The sequence below is a fragment of the Corvus moneduloides genome, chromosome 9 (genome assembly GCF_009650955.1).
Source record: "Corvus moneduloides isolate bCorMon1 chromosome 9, bCorMon1.pri, whole genome shotgun sequence".
Lineage (NCBI taxonomy): Eukaryota > Metazoa > Chordata > Aves > Passeriformes > Corvidae > Corvus > Corvus moneduloides.
In genome coordinates, this window is record NC_045484.1 from 6176369 (window position 1) to 6196171 (window position 19803).

The window sequence follows — 19803 nt, forward strand, 5'->3', positions numbered from 1 at the left end:
CCCGGGAGCGGGGCAGCAGGGTGCGAGCGAGGCAGGTGGTCCGACAATCCTGCGTGAGGGGATCCATTTTATGCCATTAAAACTAACTGCTCTCCGTGCTGCGGCGTAAAGTGACTCCGGGGAGAGATTTCACGTGAGTGTTTTGGACGGCGGAGCGAAGGTTGAAAGCAATGACTCCAGAGCGGTGGGAGGTCTGGGCTTTTCACACGCTATTTTCATATCGCCGGTGTTATTCCAGTTTCCTGCAGCGCCAGGACGTGAGGATGTGGTTTGCTCAGTCACTCTGAACAGCAGCACAGCCTAGCCCCATGGCCTCGTCTAGACGCAGATTTAATGGCCAGGGCAGAGTGTTTAACACAGGTGGTCTGAGCTGTGCAAGCGCCTTGGCTCTCTTTAGTAACTCAATTCCACGAGTTTAACCTGCACTGTTTTGTGCTGTCAAATCCAGCATGAACTGTGTAGAGTGTGCTCTTTTGCAATATGCTTTCCCCCCCTCCATTTCTAGTGAAGCTTTCCAGTGCTTGGACAGCACAGATGATCCCAGACACAGGTCTGCTGGACAGTGGCTCATCAGCCAGAGTCCCGTCAGCACAGCTAAACCACAGCTCCCTGGATAGCAAAAGGGATTCCCTCAGATCCACACCCAAACTCCAATCAGTTGAGCCTCACCATCTGTTCAGGGGAGCAAGGAGAGAGGATTTCTCCTATGACTGTGCATGAGGAGGGCTGTAAGGTGGCACATCAGGGTTAACAGGGGGACGCAGTGCTAGGAGGAATCTGCTCGTCTGGCAGGATATGCTGGTAGATGGATGATCTGGGGCATCTTTAAAAAAGCAGAAATATTATGTGAGGAGCAGGGTGCAGGAAAGTAAAATGGGTCATAGGTAATATCACATGTAGTATGTCACACATCACAGGGTAATATAATGCACACAGGAACAGAATCTAAATAAAGTTCAGGTACACCACCTCTATCTGTCAACGGCAGGAAAGATCCAGAGTCTTTGGCTCAAATGTGACAGACACAAAAAAAGATCCTGGCCCCAAAGTGCAAACTAAGGGGAACTGTGAACATTACTCATGTTTATTCAAGGAGCCAAGCATGGGTTTGTATGTCCTCCGTGTGTGTGTTTGTGGCAGGGCAAAGGCAGAAGGTCAGAAGACATGAGCAACTGGAGGTAAAGATAAAAACTTCCTAATAAGCAACAACTGATTTCTACTCAGAGCACTTGGCTCCACCTTCAGGCTATAGTGTGATTCGTGTGGCTGTCAGGAAGAAAAAGCAAACTTTGGCTGTTCTGCATCATTTATGGTTTACTTCCTTTGCTGGGCTGCCTCTGTGGAGAAGCGTTCCTTCCCTTTACCTGGTTTTCCCGTGTGATTCCATTGTTCCACACAGACTGAAGTGGCACCGAGAGGTGTGCCCTGCTCAGGGCCCTGTCACCAGGTGCTGCACAAAAACCCCAGCTGGGCTTCTACCCCCAAGCATCACCCTTTGCCTTCCCTAAGCACAGCCAACGTGGGCTCCTCCGGAGAACAACCCAGGATCTGATGAGGGATGTGTGAACCCCCCTCCTTCTCTTTCAAGGGCAGAGGGAAGAGTCGGGGAACTAGCAGGATTACAGAGCTCCTAGAAAATGCCTCATTAGGGTTGGAAATGGTTATTTAAGTCAGTTGGGCAAGAAAAGATTGGCATAGTGGAGAAACAGACAGCTGGTGACTGTAGGAGGGGACAGAGCAAAAATCACTTCAGTGGAGTAGAGCGTGTAAGGTCTAGACGGACAGCTAGGGAGCATTGTTTTAGAATCCCAGAATGGTTTGGGTTGGAAGGGACCTTAAAGCTCATCTCATTTCAACCCCCTGCCCTGGCCAGGGACAGCTTCCATTAGACCAGGCTGCTCCAAGCCCCATCCAGCCTGGCCTTGAACACCCCCAGGGATGGGGCAGCCACAGCTCCATTCTGTCCAGCACAGTGGTGCAGGCGCCCTCAGTACTGCAGAGATGTTCCCCAGCTCGTCCTCTTCCAGACCAGGGGGCCTTTGGGAAAGGCAGGGGGAAAAAACAAAGCTGCAGTGGTACTCCCAGCTGATGCTTTCTCCAGTGATGTCCTAGTCCTGCATGGCCATGTTAATTACAACTACAGTACAGTCGCTTTTTGCTGCTAATGATATTTCTCAATTTCTTAATGAACAGAAGTGGGTTTCTTTTTTTAGGGGGCAGGGACCCCAACATATTATTTCCAGCTCTGGAAAAGTCCATGTTTTTTTTCAGGTGGGTGTCCAGACCAACTGGCTGCAAATGTCACCTTGTGCCAATCAAATGCAGGCAGGGGAGTGCACTCTCCCACTGTCTGTGCAGCTCCAACAGCCCTCCTGGCACCTCAGAGCTCTTTCAGAAGAAAGAAAACCCCAAAACCTTAACCTGAAGGAAAGAATGAGCTCATCACCAGAGCTTCAAGGGTGACATGAATTGCACCAGCTTTGTGTATTTCATGGTTTTTGAGGATGGTCACAGAAGGAATAGAGGTTGTCGCTATTCTCAGCCTCCTGCCATCATGAGTGGACAGCTGAGCTTACCAGTGCTGTGCTACAGGAATTCCATTAAAGAACCTGCCAGAGGGGCCCAAAATCTCTTGTAACTGAACAGAGCTTGTCCTGCTTATTCCAGAGGAAGATACATCTTGTTTCTGTTTCATTTAATCCAGAGTGGATTAAATTAAGCACAATCACGGCAGTCTGATTTCAGAATGAAATGCACATGTTGAACTCTTAGCAGACAGCTCCACAACCTCCTGGATATTTGAAAGACCTTGAATCAGGTCCTCCATGAGCTCTCGGGAATGAGAATATTTGTTTACATTTGCTTTCCCCCACCCTGTTGCCCTGGAAAGCTCCTAAATACTGGTGTAGTACAAATAATAATTTAACACAGTATCTTAGGTGGCTACACGGAGCAGATTGCTCTCAGAAATGAGCCCGTACATCTGTACAAAGCTTCTCTAATAGCTACCAGACGTAGGAGCTTCTCAGCCATTGCTTATTTCATTGTGCTATTAACTTTACAGCCTAATTATATCTAAAACACTTGCCTAACCAAACTCATTAATTAATTAGCAGCAGGCTGGGAAACAGGATACTCCTGGGATGGTCAGGATTGCTGCTGTAGGGAAAGAAAAGAGGAGCTCTACAAAGCCAGGGAGAGAAACCAGGAAAAAGAGGACAAAAGTTGCAGATGTTGCTAGAAGAAAGCAGATCCCTCCTCACCCTGTTTTATGCAGGATACAGTACCCAGGGACTGAATCCATAAATACAGGTAATTAAACAAGTCAGACTCTCCCCTCTTCCTCTGACACCCACAGGAAATGTGATATACATTGAAAAGTCTACATACTCCTATCTTTTTTTCCCCTTTCTGGCTCAGGAACTATAATTAAAAGGAAAATCAGCCTCTCTCCTGCCTTGAGAGTGCAGTGGCACAGCTGGTTTTCATCTTGGCTAGCAGGCTCTCTCCTCAGGCTACTAAGTGCTGAGTAATTTTTACCAAGCTCTGTTTGCAGATAAATGATGTTCTTCTCTTAGCTGCTGCCAGGCAAAGCTACAAATACTGATCTTTTATTCTTTTCCCATAAACTCCTAACACTGAATACTAAAAATGCAGCCAGAGATTTTTCCACTGCCATTTATTCTCAGCATGGTCACAACTGTATTACAATTACAGACACCCACCTCTTCGCTGGAGCTCCACTGCAGCTCCTCATTAACCTGAAGCTTCCAGTTAAAGGCTCCTTCAGTTTCACTGATAGTTTGCATATACTCCAAGGACCCACTTCATTTTGTTTTTCCCCCAAAACACATTCCATGAGAAGGACAACTGCTTTAAATAACTTCACACTAATTTCTGGAAAAGCCTGATGAGCGAGTGAGTGCCAGTCTCAGAAGAAAAGCCTGAGTGTGCAGTTTGGGGAATTTCTCTCACAGCTATAACTGTAAAAATATCTGAAAGCTTTTGACTAAACGTGGCACAACCTCTGGGCAAATCCAGTGTGAGCTCAGAACAAAGGAAAGAATCGAGAAAGGTACAACACTGGAAACCCACTACCATAGTTCAAGTTTTCTGCCATGTTTCTTAGATAGATCTTACGTGTTCCAAGAAACGGTGTCGGAATTAGTTAAAAGTGGTAGAGAAAATAATTTAAAAAATACTACTTAATCTTGGCAACGCTGTTCTTCCACCTACCTCCAGTGAGTGAAGCCCTGAACAAGAAGCCAGCACAGGGACAAGGCTGAAAACTGGTAAGAAATACCATGGCTAATTTTAGACTTGTTTCCAGTCATGCAGCTTGAAACATAGGGAGTAATGGTGCTTATAAAAGTACTTGCACACTTTGTAAAGTAACAAAGGGCTTCAAAACAATTTAAATTTCAAAGGCATTTTTGAAGTATAAGACTGAGAATTTGTCAGCTTCCTAAACAATCTCATGCCTTTGAAGATCACCTTCCCAGCACAGACCCCAGTCTTATGGAATTACTGGTTTAGTAGGATCAGCCCCTGATGCAAGTCAGCTTTCTGTTTCAGCCATAAATGAGGGAGGAAGAAGGAGAAGAACAAATCTGCAAATCAACAGGCATTAACGAAAGAAAAAGAATGAAGTAGAAGTAACTTTTCCTTTAAAAAGTGAAAATTTGAACTGCTGCCTTGGTAGCTGTGGCAGAGAGGGCATTTTCATCCCTTTCTTCTGTGTCTTACAGTGGGCATGCACAGCTGAAGAACAGCTTTAGCCTGAATTCCGTTTGCAGGTTGTGTTTCAAAACATGGCATAAAACAATCACTACACTGGGACTCCAGCATGAAGGGGTCCTGGCTTGTCTCTGCTGCTCAGTGATCCGTGCTTAGATCCAGCTTAAACCCCAGAAATGAGCAGGACAGGATGGATTTGCATTTCCAGATATGGAGGCTGGGGTAAAGGCTCTGCCTCTGGATTCTGAACCAAGGTACAGTGTTTCTTTCTCTTGCTGGCCCTCAGGATGGATGTGGCTGTCTTCTCTCAGCCCACAGAACTCTGTTTAAATACTAGGGTAAAGATAATCTGTTTTGTAGTTTCTAATTTTAAGTGTTTTCAAGCATTTAAAATAGACTGTAAATGTCTGAAGCTCCAGGGGAGTGAATCTGTGCCATCTTTCCATTATTAAAGTGTTCAGACCCAGGACTGGACTTTGGTCCAAACTATGTGTCAGGGCAGTGCCAAGGAGATGCTGGGGCTTAATGGTGTTCCTGTGACTGAAGTGTGAGAGGGAAACAGTCCATGTTAAACAAACTGCACATGGAACACTCTTCTTAAGTGCCTTGTAAAACACATGAAACATTGGTTAGAAACACATTCACCACTGCTGACCACACAGGTTTTTATTTTTAATAGAAATTAAATTAGTAGCTTAATATACATAATGTGACACTTTCCAGTCCAGTAGTTTCCAATTCCTGCTTTCAAGTCACAGTTACTGTACAAAAATAATAACAAAGAGCAACCAAAGAGTAAACACTGTCACTAACACACTGGACCCAGAAAGGTTAAGTTTATGTGGAGCTACACATGCCAAAGGATACACAGTGCTAGAGCCGTCGTGGTACAGTCATGCATTACCAGGGGACAGGTGCTGCTGGCCAGGCTCACCGCGCTCCATAGCTGTAGTAGTATGGCTCATCTGGCCGGTAGCCGTACGCAGTTGCCGGGCGCCCAGGAACCCCTGGGGTCTGACCAAATCCATCCACTCCAATGCTACAAAAAAACAAGGAGAAACTGAAGGGGTTTGTATGGTAGGGAAGGCACACCAGTGCTGGTGTCTCCAGCTCCTGCCACAGAGACGGTTTTGTGAGGCAACTTTGCAAGCCGTGTTCCCCTTCTGGACACCGCTTCCCTGGTGGGAAAAGAAACACTGCAGAGAAATCAGTGCAACTTCTATCAGGGAAAAGCTCTCAGTCCCAAGAAGAACCCCAGAAGAGACAAAAGTCTTCTCTTTCCTCCTTTCATGGATTTACTGCCCAAGCACTTTCGTGACTCAGTGTCTCCCTCTGTACATTAAAGTTACCATGTCCTTCAGGCTTCTGCCTAAGTCTGTTGTAATCCTGCTCTACACAGCACATCTGAACAGTCTCATTCCCTGCCTTCAGTTCATTTCTGAGGTGCATGGAGAACACCAGCTAAAAGTGAGAATATCTAGCACAGCAACACAGTTCACTAAAAGATGGTATTTCTGGTGGGATACAAGACTGGCAGCCAAATGGCAGAAGGAATTAATCACATACTGAAAGGCTATGTACTAATGAGACAGGATAATTAATTTTTCATGTAAAACAGCATCTTTTACACCTAAAAAGTCCCACAACAATGAGTTAGATACTAAAACACAAAAACTGCATAGGGAAGAGTGGCAGATACTTCATGCTCAACAATAACTCACGCAGGAGGTAGAGGAAAAATGAGCATTGCCTAAGACACTGGATTACTGCCTTTTCATGGCTATGTCAATTCTTAGCTTCCGCTTCAGTAGAGGGACAAATGGAAAAGGATCCTGATTTATTGTCTGACTAAAGATGCATTGAAAGGAGCTGAATTTCCTCTCTGAAGACTGTCAAAACACAAAGAACCAAAGTGCTTTTGGAGTGGGGAAAAGCTGAACCTCATTACTGCCAATTATCCATATGGAACATGGGTTATGCAACAGTCAAGGCAGGGAAAGAACGACCCCTCCAGAAGATGTACAATGGGTGGGCCCTGGGCCCTGGCTCAGCAAGAAGCTGGCACTGCTCAATTGGTTGGACTGAATGGGCTTAGCTGCATAGGGGGGGACATGTCCATCACTCTGTCCTCACAAAGGCATTTTCCTTGGATTGTATCTCAGTGAGGTCCTAGAAAAGGATCCCTAGTGCCCGGTTTCTCAGAAAACTAGTTCACTCATGAGATATCCTGATAGTCAGGTGAAGGTGGAAGGTCTGAGGCTGAGATTTGTCCTCTGAGAGGGAAGGGACACAATTAATAGCCAAGCTGCAGAGAAAAAAATCACTGTTTTACCTGGCTGTATCTTGAGAAATGCTGTTTCCTGAAAGTGCTTTGCATTTCCACATCTGCCTGTGTGTATCTGAATTGGCAACACCCATCTCCTGACTCCCGCACAGAGCCATCAGACCTTACAGGCTGATTCGCCCTTCAGCACAGCAGAGAGAAGCAGAGTGGCCCTGGTGTATGCTGCAGTGGTGCGAAGCTCTGTGAACACATTCCTCTGGCTCCACACCTGCCTCTGGCGGCCCATTCCTTCCTGTATCCACTCTGAAGTCCTATTACCCTTTTTCAAGCCCATTAGGAAATGAGCTGATGACCTCTGAGGCACCTTCTCCAGATGCCTCCTTTGTACCTGGCAAACAACAGCTTTCTCATTATCAGGCCTGAAGCCTTGAAAGACTCCTGAAAGAAGGGATTAAGAGAAATCCTGTTACTTTGTGTTTATCTCTCATCTCCAGAAACCCCAAACCAAGCACTCACCTTAGCCAGTCCCTGCCTCTCTTCTGTCACTGATTTGCAGCGTGCAAAAGGATTGACAGACAGATCTCACCCAAGCTGCCTTTGGCTGCAGTGTCTCAGTATCAGGCCCAAAGCTCTTGTGAACAAGCCAACAAGGACAAGCATGAAGCTGACCAGTCTGTTTGGCAGTTCAGAAAACAAACCAATTAACAAACTACTATAAACCAATGCCAATTCCTTCAGGGTTCTTTCAGTACTGCCAGTGCCAGGAGCCAATAATGTACTAAAAGAAGGCATAGTGGGAATTGGAAGTGCAGAGTCTGGTTCTGTTGTGCTTCTACAAATTCCCAGTGATACCACACACGTTATACTGGGGAGAAGCAGGACCCTTTAAGGCTACCTTTAAACTCAGGAATTTTATTGCTTTCTTCCAAAGATCCTTAAATATCCACAGCTGATTTAAAATGAAGAGCTATTTTAACAGAAAACGCTTTTCTGGGTTTATCTTTCCATTATGTTTTCTGTGACTATAACAATGTTAGTTGTGGATAAGTTGTTTTTAATACAAGTGTGGTAGAACAGAAGATTTCTGCATTTCTGCAAGCCACTGAAAAGCTCATTCTGGAATGATATTTAGGTGAGTGAGGAGGCTGAGGGGGCCCGGGGCTGCTGACTGCAAGTCAAGCTCATAGCAGCCATGCCTTGGCTCACAGTAGTGCCATCCTCAGGTTTACTGTGGCAAAGAGGGACGCAACAAAAACAGGAGCCTGAAACCTCTCCTGAACTCCTTTATACACCCCAAGCTACATCGCCACTGGCTTTTTGGGGTGAGGTGTAATAACACCCTGAGCCACGCGGTGGCAATGAGCCTCTATCCGTGCAGGCTGAGCTCTTCCAGCCACTTCCAACTCAGTAATCCTTATTCAAAGAACTTCTAAATGTATTTAAATTGATAACGAGAGCAGGGAAAATATGGTTTCAATTACATTCTCAACAAATCAGCTTTTAAAAATTTTTTTTAATAAATGTGTAAGTAATTAGGTAAAGATCCCTAGAGTTTAAACTTTGAGAAATATCAGTTATTTCCAAATGGTTCAGACATATGTTAGTGTCCTGAAGAAAACTGGAAGAGATGGATCAGCTGGTAACTGCTTTGGACAGTCAAAAAAAAAAAAAAAAAAAAAAACCAAACCAACAAAAAACCAAAAAAACCCAGAAAATCACATTAAAACACCTTGATCAAATCACTGCTCTCTCCTATCTAAATATTTCCCTGAAGTAAATAAAATCTTGACCATGTTTGAAAAAAATTGGCTTCATTTTTACACATTAGTGCTCTTGAAGCATACCAGCTTTGCCTGTTGGATTGTTTGCACTGGCAGCCTGCAGTACGGAGCCTGTCGGAGTTGAAGGGAAGGGTCTTGAGCCCAGGAGGTGACGGAGGGGTAGGACAACCACACAGCCAACACGCGCCTGGAGACCGGAGTCTGGCTTGCTCCAGAGGCTGCCAGGCCAAGGGCATAACCCACCGAGGTGAAGACGGGTTTAAAAACAAGTCCTGATGAATCCTTGCCCCTTCTGCCAAGAACAGCAGAAGGGGAGAGCCAGCAGAGATGGTAGTTCTGCGGCTGTAAACACTTGTTGGATAACAACTGGCCTGAGATCATGATTTGTGCCATGTGTGCTCAGATTTATACCAGCAATCAACTTCAAGGCTTGCTCCTAGGAAAAATGTGTTGTTGGCCTTAAGCTACAGCATCTACCAGGAAACTCAGTGCTCAGCAGAGCAAGCACCAGTTTGTCTTCCTCTAAAGTTAGTGACACATAATTATGCCATTGGGGCAACAATACTCATCCCTGACTTGGTATTTTTTCCTCCCAGTGCTGACTCCTATATAACTGGGTACACCCAGCAAAGTGCATACAACCCTACAGCTGTAGAGTGGATATGGATCACACAGTACCACAACACCCCCTCAGATAAATGGCTCAGGCTGCTGCCTTAATCTGCAAGTCACTGCAGGCAGTTCTGTCTCACAAATCGCATGTGCGCACAGAGAGCGGCACTCGCCACCACCCTGGCACAGCACAACTGTGCTCTTGTGCAAAGCTCAGCTCCACGCCTGGGGCTCATGGAGTTAAACAGTGAACAGCCCAGCTAATTACTATGTACTGCTAACCTCAGTTGCTGGTTCATTTTGAGACCCTTTAAAATATGAACTGTGTATTTTACCCCTATGCACTCTCTTAATGATTTGTTTTTTTTAGACTGAAATCACTTCCAGCCATCAGTTATACTCGAGGTCTCTACACATGCACTTCTCCAAGCACAAATATTTCTTTTTCCTATTGGTCTGCCAGCCCCTGTCAGAGCAAATTTCACTTTAAACTAAATGCTGTGATACTTAAAACCTCTTGGATTACTCAGGCAGCTAGTGTGATCTATGACCTTCCCCAAATGACAGCTGAACTTTCCAATTTGCTTGTACTGCTAGGGAACTGAGGAACACATGCCGAAGAGGAAAATGTTCCTGATGTGCATGAGTGAGGAGAGATTTCTTAACAGCCCTGCTTATTGATGCTTGCTCTGATTCAGAGCATCCAAATTAATATGCCCATGTAGGATCTTAGGTGCCCTGACAAAATTTAAGATGTGAAGACCAATTGTGTCCTTTCTCCCAACAGGAAATGGCAGCCAGCATCCCGCTGCATCCAAAAAATACTTTCCTCCTGAATTCCTTCCTGCCCCCAGAGCCTCCAGGACTAGATAGGCTTTGTGGTACATCTGGAAGGCTTGGCAGGCTCCAACAAGAAGCACTCCATCAGGAATCCTCTGCTGGGGTTCCCCCCCAGGTGTCTGTGCTGCTCCCCAGTGCAGGGTACCAGGAGAGGCTCGCGAGCATGGTCTGGGCTGGGTAATTAACACCTGGGTGTAGAGTGACCACGGAGCTCTGGGAGCTCCCCTGACGCTACACACCCTGAGCCTGTCCACACCAGTGTTCACACTGGTACCAGTGCTGCTGCTGACAGGGCCTCTCAAACCACAGCCTAATTCCTAGGTACCAATTCCTCCAGCATAAGCAGGGCCTCAGAAAGGCAAGTCCAGCATCACTGGTGAGATTCTTGGTCAAAAGTAAACACTTGAAATCCAACTGAAAGGCCCCCCAGCAGGATCCATGGATCTTGGAGTGATCCCAGCAAGAAGCACTGCCTGGGAAACAGGTCTGTCAGAGGCATGAAGCAGTATGGCAAACATTGTACCAGTGTGTGCTGTGAAAGACTGTGACCGCCCGTGTAGGTCAAAGTGGCCCAGGAAAACCTTTGAGGGTGAAATACCAGTTTAGGAGCTCACACTTTAGCGCCAAAGTTTCACTCATTTCTGCCCAAAATTAAAGCACCGTGGAATTACTGCCCCCTGAAAATGAACTGCAAGCTTCACACAGAGTGCTTCCACCAGAACCAAGATTTCGTCTCCAATTCTTTTTATTCTAAACTTTTTCTAAAACCCCATCAATCTTCCCTCTTTACTCTGCATCAACAAGTCCTCATGTCTCAGAGGCTCTCAGCTACTCCGTGGGGATACAAGTTTTATAATCTTATTAAAAATAAAATCTATTTTATTTTTTAAAAATCTACAGAATCTTAATTCTGTAGATTCTCTGACCTTGGTAAGACCAACCAAACACTACTTGAAGTTGTCAACTCATCAGCAACCCTACCAAGTCCTAATGAAGCAATCACATCAAAGTTCTCCACATGCCCCAGGGCTGCTTAGGAGGGTTTACATGCAGGTGTAAACAGGCAGCCTCTGTCGACACCCATGGCACCTCTGATCACACCTGCAGCTTTACAAAACTCCTGAGGATCAGAGAAAGGGGTTAGAACCAGAGGAGTTCTGAGCATCTTTCAGAAGCCTGGTATCAGTACAGTTCATAGCAGTCCCACTGTTTCCTCTGTACCTTCTCCCTCTATATACTGGCTATTATGGTTTCTAAAAATCATTGTCTTCACTCCCAAGCCATCCCCATCTCAGCCCAGGTAGCCATTGAGAATTTCAGCCACACATCACTGAAGTCCTAAATTTTCTCTTCCATGAATCTACTCATGTGTGACAGTACAGTTCCTATCCTGTATTCCCTTAGAAACTCTCATGCCATAAACTGCTATATTCCACAACGCTGTATCAAGTTCCTGTGTATAACAGATAAAACACATTACGTTCAGATGAATACTGAACGCCGTACTTTTCCCTCAGGAGGTGCCAGGGCCATAGGAGTGGCACACCAGTCTCTAATCTCAAGACAAGCACAGCATTATAACCTATTCAAATGAGGTGCAGTTTACTGATTATAACACTTGCCAACAAGACACACAGAAGTTTGCCAGCAGCAAAGTCCATCTTTTTTCTCTCATCTCAGTGGGTGTTTTTATTTGTGTCTGAAGTGTTGATGAGTGCCGGTCTGAGACAAGGGCTGCTGTGCAGGGCAGTATAATCACATAAGGGATGCTCAATCCTGCCAGCCCAATTAACAGACTGGTTGGTGAATGCTGCAGCTCCCTCCCTTCCTCCCTCCACAGGTTTCCTCTGCACAGAGACCAGGCACAGAAAGGCAGGGGGAGCTGGGGGCATCCAGGCCTTGACCCACTGCACAAGCAGGGATTAAGGCACAGTGTGCATCCAAGCACGGCAGGTGGGAAATGATTCTGAATTCCACAGAACACATACAGACCTCCAGCTTCAAAAGTTATCTGCAGGTAAGACACATTTAGTTAATCCTTTGCAGGTTCCAAGGAACCATCACACTTGAACCAAGGCTCAGAGCCTCTGAAGCCATGGACTCTGCGGCCTTTCCCCTGATAGTCCCTGTCAGCTAAGCACTGGATGGGACCTCATTCTCGTAACGCCACCATGACAGGGTAAAAGGGCATCAGAAAGGGGCACACAAGGCCTGCTGCTTTTTTCCTTGCCTCAAGTCCAGTAATGTAGAAGATGATCCCATTTCCTCCTACAAGCCAGTTACCTCTGGTTTTTCTTCACTGGCCATAAATTTTCTGTCCTTCAGAGTAAGAGCGCAAACCATGGGTTATGGAGAAACTCCATAACTGAGAAGCCTTAGGAAAAAACAATGTTTCTTTATATAATGTCTTGTAACTGTAGATTCTCCCACTACTGGTAATGACGTTAAACTATAAACCACAAGTCTCTTAAATTCTGCCTCTCATGACCCCAAGTTTTTCTCCCCTATCTGTGACGCGCTTTTTTTCTCCATGATTTCTATTCCTCAAGCTCAAGTGGGAGGGGAGTTTCGTGGCAGGAACTCTGACTATGCCCACTGCATCAAGCAACAAGTCCATCTCTACATTAGCATTAAACATTAATGTCTCTTAAACAGTAATACTGTATCTGTTCACAAGACAGAAAATATCTAAATGAACCTGTGCATTAATACTTTATCTCCCTTGTGCATCATAATACAGCTTTTATGGATATGATCATGTCTCTCCTTCCATGTGATCCAGCTTTCTTCAGGGTACTTAATGACTTAAAGTTTCCAATTGCTTCTGGACTTGTTGCCCAGTTGTATCTCAGCACAATACTGCTGTTTCTCCCATTTAATTACAAACAAATGCAAAGCTGACAATGGTGGAGAAATGAGCACTGTGTCTTCTGTGTCAGGCTCCAGCTATGCACCAAGCAATAACCACGCCAAAATTCACTGAGGGAAGGCAGCATTAAAAAAAAAATATTTCCCAACTGAATAGTAGAAAAGCACTGAACCAAAACCAAATGACCTTGCTTAGCCAAATGCAGTGCAAGCCTTGCTTGAAAGCTGTAGCTCCTGCCATCCCTGCTCTACAAACACAGCCTGGGATTTGGCCTCAGTTTCTCGCTCTGTCAGTTACCTGCTGTGTGATCCTGGACAAGTTGCTCCTTTTCTCCATGACCTCAGTTTCCCATCAGAGTATTGGAAGAGAAAACACTCCAGACATTAAAGACAGCCAAATTACAAACTACAGTAATGAGAAGACTCAAAGTAGACTCATATAGACAGAAAAGACTTTTGCTTATTCTCTAAAACCCTTTAGGAAAAAAAAGATTATTTCTGCTCTGCTAGAAAAGCAACTAATCTCCAACAGACCAGGGGTCAAAACAGCAGCTCAAAGGCTGCAGTTGTTTCGTGCAGCCATGTTGCCTCTTTGAAGGGCATTGGGAGAGCTCCTGTAGCATTCCTGCAGTCAGGCTCACAGCTCTGCCACACGGACAGAGAGTTTCTCTGTGATTCTCTACAGGATTTCTTAAAAGGTCAAGTGCACAGACAGAGCTGGAACGGAAACCAGGAGCTCTGGCTTTCCATTATGAGCCTGACAGGAATGTCTCCTGTGCTCTTGGCTCAACAACTGTCCAAACCCACTGATTAGATACATCCATTTCTTAAGAATTAATAAGGAACTAAAACAAATTAAAAAAGCCCCGAGGAACAGGCAATAAAAAGCAAGATGTCCTTTCCTCCCCCTCCCTCCTTGCACAGTCCCAAGTGTATGTGTCAACTCCATAAACTGAAGAGTATGTTGCCTTAATCTAAACTAGTAATAGGGCTGGCTTGGGACGCTTTCACGCCTCTCTTTTAATTGTCTCCAGCAAGCTCAGTGTTAGGCTGGGTACAGAAGCTTCAGGCGACTGTCTGAGCAAAATAAGATCCTGAAGTTTTACAGAGATGACTGGCGTCACTGACAAGATCAGGATCAGCTCCATGTCTTCCACTAGCCTTCCCATTTCTACAGAGGAAGTATTCCTTGCTTCCTGTGCTAGAGTACAGGGCAGGCCACTGAAAATGTACTCAAAGATAAGCAGTAGAAACAAAAATGGAACTTTTTGGTGCCTTGCACTGAAGTGCTCTTAGCTGAAGAATTTTCCCTTTAAATGTTTATACAAACTCCTCAAGCCCAAGCGCAGCCACTCAGTTCTGTGCTTCAACACAAATGGGGACAAAAGTTCCCTGTTGTGCACCAATGCCTGGAGGAGCCAAAGCTACAGGCCACTGGTGACAGTCGTGCTGTCTGCAGGGCAGTTCGGTGTGGATGAAAATCCAGATGCTGGAGGGAAGGAGGGAGGGAAAGGCAAGAAATCTGTTCTGCTCTGACTTCCAGCTGCAGCCAATAAAAGCTTTCAAAGCTTTTCAGTTTTTTTCTGAAAGTTAACATTGCTGGGGGATTTGCAGTGCTCACTCGAGCACACACAGCAAATGCAGTTGGAGCATTATTACTGATGAAGAAACTTTAAATATTTTTTACCACCACAGATGATTGTCCTGATTTCAAACACTTTTATATATAAGCACAGGGTCCTAGTGAAATCTTGTCAAGATCTAACCCAAATCAGCAACGTTTTTAGTGTAAATCAAGAAGAAAGTAAATCTCAGTGTCTCTTACCAATTTTTTTTTCTTAGGAATAACACTATATATATCGGGAAACAAGGCAGATACAAATACAGACAAGGAATGTGTTCTTGGAGATCTGTATCTTGGAGTAGCAGTATTATATTAAAAATTCAACTTAAATTAAGCAAATGAAAAATCAAATGTTTCCAGACCAAAAAAGCTGCTACGGGAGTATTGGAAAAAAAAAAATTTAAAAGCTCAAAACCCTGAAGGCAAATAAACTCCATAAGCTTATTTATTATTTTTTAAATCTCAGAGTTCAAAAAACATCGTCTTAGTTTTCCACAGAGGGAAAAGGGTGGGTCAGTCTTTGGAGTTGGATGGCTGACACTGATAAACACAGAATCAGAATAAAATCTTAGAATCAAAACAATTTTAAGTATTTGGCAAAGAAATTAATTTGATATATTAGTTTTTATGCTAGAGACTTTTTCAGAGCACATGTTCAGTTCAGATAATAAGCACAAGAAATACCCCACTGATATATGGGCCTTTTTAAAACTCCTCATTTTAAGTTTAATTTTGAATCCTGTGAGCATGCTTAAACCCAGCATACAAAACACCCCTCACTTTATTACAGTTTTAAATCTTTCTTCCAGATCTGGCCTTGCAACCACTTGTCTTGATAAAATAGGTCACTTGAAAAAGGAAAGCTCAATAAAATGAATTACAAAACCAACAAGATTAAACTGATTGTGCTGTTTTTGTACAGTGCAGCCGAATTCTGCAAATACGCTGCTGGCTGTGGTTTGGCATTTAACAGCATGTGATCAGTGAGAAGGAGGAAATTTTATTCTCATTAACTGTTGCAGATTTACTGCAGTGAAAAAGGGCTATGTAACCTGAGAAGTGACAGAATGGAAAGATCAAAGCAGCAGTCTGGAAACTAAATAAACCTTCTGGCTACTTCCTGCAAGGAAAATTCACTCTGGCAATGTAAAACAGAGTCCAGTTAAAAACTACTCTCAGTTTTATGAGCTGTCACAGCAGCTTGAGTGGTTTGGACCAGTCAAGTTTAGAACATTATATTTCCTTGTTTTTGTCTCAGATACTTCTGTAAGCAGTTTTATAGTTTCTTTTTCTTTTTTTTATTTTTAAAGAGAAAAATAAAATTCTTTTCTTTTGGTTGAAATCGAGAAGGTCACAGCTAAACTCATTAAAAACAAGCAGGTCTTCATTTGTGCATTCCATTCCCCTTTACTACATTTTAATGTTTTACTTTGAGATTTATAAGCAATGTACATTTACTTTAATAACTCTTCCGCATTCTGTTCACTTATTGTTTAATATAAGTGCAAATCAGTTTACAGAGCCCAGATGGCTTGTAACCAGGCAGCCAGTCTATTCCTAGTAGCACATCTGGAGGGACTGAGCAGCAGACAGAACGTGGGAATTAATTAATGCTACATTTCAGAAGAGACAGACCCAAGTTTGGGGGATTTTTTGGTAAGACATTCCAAAGGACTTGAGCTCACTGCTACAGCATTCTGGTATTCTTTTAAAATTCTTAATAGCCACCTAAACCATAATGGTTAAATGAGGCCAACTGCAGGTGGAATATAATAAAATAAAAAGCAACTAAAAAATGTAAAAGAAGTGACTGCAAGTGAAAGAGGCCCAAGTATCCAGGATTCCAAAAGAGCTGAAGTGCATTAAAACCTCAATACTTACTCTTCCCAAATGGCATCTGCAGCTTGCTGAAAAAACTGTGCCTTTAAAATATTCCCCAGCAAGCTATTTCATCTCTCACACACTGGTGCAATTGTTGGGAGCAATTAAACCTCTCTTACAGTAAATGAAACAAGGGCAACCTGATCCTTCCCAGCTCCAGACCACACACCTTGGCGAGATGGTGTGGTCTGGTCACTGGGGCACTGCGGGAGTGCTCAGGAGAGCCCTGCCCTGCTCCAGCTCTGGCACCTGACTTTGGATGAGTAACTTCCCTTCTCCTCACCTCTGGTTCCCTGCCCACCTTGGCTATCAGCTCTCAGGGACTGTGGGCTGCACTGTGGGCATCGTCTGTGAGTGGGGGATCCATGGAGAGTTGCTTGGGAGCTTCTCCTGATACTGCCTAAGAACACAGTGACAACAAATAAACAGCCAAGCACATTCAAGAGTTGCTGTATATCAAACATTGGATATGAATAATATTGTCCTTTTATGGATATTCCTCAACTACAGCCCTAATCCTTCAGCGGTGCAGAAGTTCTCCAAACTCTGGGAAAATCTCACTGATGAATATGGGCCACAGGGCAGAATCTTCATCCTCTGGAATAATCAGACCCCTGGTCTCCAAAAATGCTCCAGTAACTGTCCACAGCATAACAGCAGAATTTGGTCAGATACATATTAGTGGTAATTAGTGATTATATGTCAGGTTGCAGCATTTCTATAAACAAGGCTTTGAGAAGACAGTATGAAAACAATAATAAAGTAACAGCTAGCAGGAATATGACCACTACCAAAAAAAAAAAAAAAAACAAGGACAGGACAGAGACAGCACTAGTTTAGTACTGGTACAGAAACAAATTACTGTAAGACACAAAGAAATTCTGGCTGACATTCAAAAGCTCTTAGCAATGAAGCCTTCCTGTGCTGGAAGCACCACTGCCACATTTCAGTACTGAAGGAGAACAACTACACATTGAATTTTGATTTAGGCCATGATCCAGGCAGGACCTGAAGCAATCAAGTGAAGTCTTCCAACAAGCTTGTCCCAGACTGTGACCAAAAGCCTCGAAAAGGCAGCAGTTCCCACTTCCTCATCACTTCCTTATCCTTATTCTTTTAGATGCAAGATCTCAGTTCCAGGGGTATGCAGCACCTGTATAGGCACTGAGGAACAAAACAACTTCTCTGCCTGTTCCCCAGGAATAGTCAGTGTAGGCTGTACACAAAAATGAGAAGTGTGCTTTATCTCAAGCCATACAGAGCCTTATTACACATTTAGTGAAATCCTCCTGACCATATTGACTTTAACTTCTGTAAAACTAAACATGTAGGAAGCTAGGACAAAAGAGTATGATAAAAAAGGTGACTCTGCTGCCACTAACAACATTTTTTTGGGATTAAAAAAAAAATACATAAACCAACCAAAATAAACTCCCTTATTTGTGTCCAGAAACTTCACTGGTTCTGGACTTTTCTTTAAGGCCTTTTCAAATTCGTTTCAGCGGGATTTACAATTTGCTAATACTGATGTGTGATAAACTAATAAAACCTGCCTGCAAGGTTATAGGCCCAATTTACTAATAAAACCTAATTCAATTCTCCAGGGAAATGCAAATTAAATAGTGGCAGAAGCTGAGTACAACTCTGCTGAACACACTCCAAAAGCAACTAAGTTGGGTTTTGTTTTTAATATGACGTTTAATTAGAGAAAAGAAGAAATACTGTACAGAGCTGTAAGAAACATCACTATGGTAAAATGGTTCAAAGTAGAATCATATTGTAATAATAATTTATACTCTTTTAGGTTTTCTTTCCATTAATTAAAGGATTTTATACTCACTCTCCACCTCTAAGACAGGGAAGTATTACTGCCTCTGTTCAAATGAGGAGGAAAGAGATGTGGGTACTCTCAGCACAGACCCCACATGAGAATGATTTTATCTAAGGAGCATAAAACAGTTTGTTCTGCCACTGATCCCTGCTACTGTCTGCTAACAAGAGTGGTTTTTCACCTTCAGAGACAGCCTGCAAGATGTCACTTACCTCCTGAGAGGCTGGGAAGGGAATGTTCGAACTTCTAAATAAACTGTGCTGAACTTTACTGAAAATAGTAGATGGATGAGATGGATGCCCCTGGCAGGGTCATCAAGATCACCAATTCCTTCAGTCCTTTCCTTTAGCAAATCTAATTGAAGATGAGGATCTATATGGAATAGCGCTATAAATGTCAATGTAGGATGTAAGTTACAGGTACAACCATTTAAAAGCATTTTGATAATCATTCACAAAGTGCACATTTGCAAGCACCTGCTGCAGTTCCTGTACCTGACCCAGATGGGAGCTGTTCAGCTGTGACTCATGACTGGGAATTCACACCACAATGCAGCAATCAACGGGAATGAAAGGCTACAGCTCTAGGTTGTTCCACCATGAAAACTCCCATCTGATTTTCATCAGGGTTTCCAAGTGAAAAAAGGCTATGGATATGCCCATTCTTGCCATTCAGTGTGGACTTTTAGCACATGCAGACATTACACGTGGTTAGCCCAGCTAGAGATAAGCTAGGTCACACTGAGAGTGTTCCCTGTGCTCCCACCAGGACCTATGGCCAGGCATTGTTTCCATGAACCCCAGACACAAGAGCCTGGCTGTGCACACTGGTATTTGCCAACACTAGCCACAACTTCCCTGGGGCCAGCACAGAGCAGCCTGCAAGGACCTGGCTCCAGACACTGAGCTCACAAAATATCCCAATGACCTGCCATGGCAAAAACAAGAAATGCAACTACAGTTTTAGGCTGTAAATCCAGGCAAGAGGAAAGATGTTCACCAAGGACAGAGACACACAGTCACCCCATAAAACTGGCTGTGTTTGACACGCCAAACCTTACTGCTTCCTGGGAAGAAGCCTCAGTCGGATCTCTTGTTGGGAAGAGCTGTTAGTGCACATGCTGGGAACAGCACACACAGAAAGGCCTTGTCTCAGAGAAAATGAGGATTATGCAATGGCAGCTCTGCTACATTTTATAACAAGGTTAACGGATCCTGCACTGGAGAAAACTCCCTCAGGGAAAAAAAGTAAGTTCTGGCCAGCTTCTAGCATTCCTAACTATTAATCTTTTCAAAGCTACAGACTGCGAAGGTTTGAGAACTCTGTTGAAGATACGAACCAAAAA

At 44.0% G+C, this 19803-nt stretch overlaps 1 protein-coding gene across 2 annotated transcripts in view; it reads right to left on the reverse strand.

Moving 5' to 3' along the window:
* Nucleotides 1-5377: 5377 nt before the first annotated feature.
* The window catches only part of KIFAP3 (kinesin associated protein 3), a 66729-nt gene continuing 52303 nt past the window's right edge, over nucleotides 5378-19803 (reverse strand). For both annotated transcript variants that reach the window (XM_032118100.1, XM_032118099.1), the window contains exon 20: nucleotides 5378-5776. In XM_032118100.1, coding sequence (XP_031973991.1) covers nucleotides 5668-5776 — 109 coding nt within the window. In that variant the 3' untranslated portion in view covers nucleotides 5378-5667. The remainder of the gene's footprint in view (nucleotides 5777-19803) is intronic.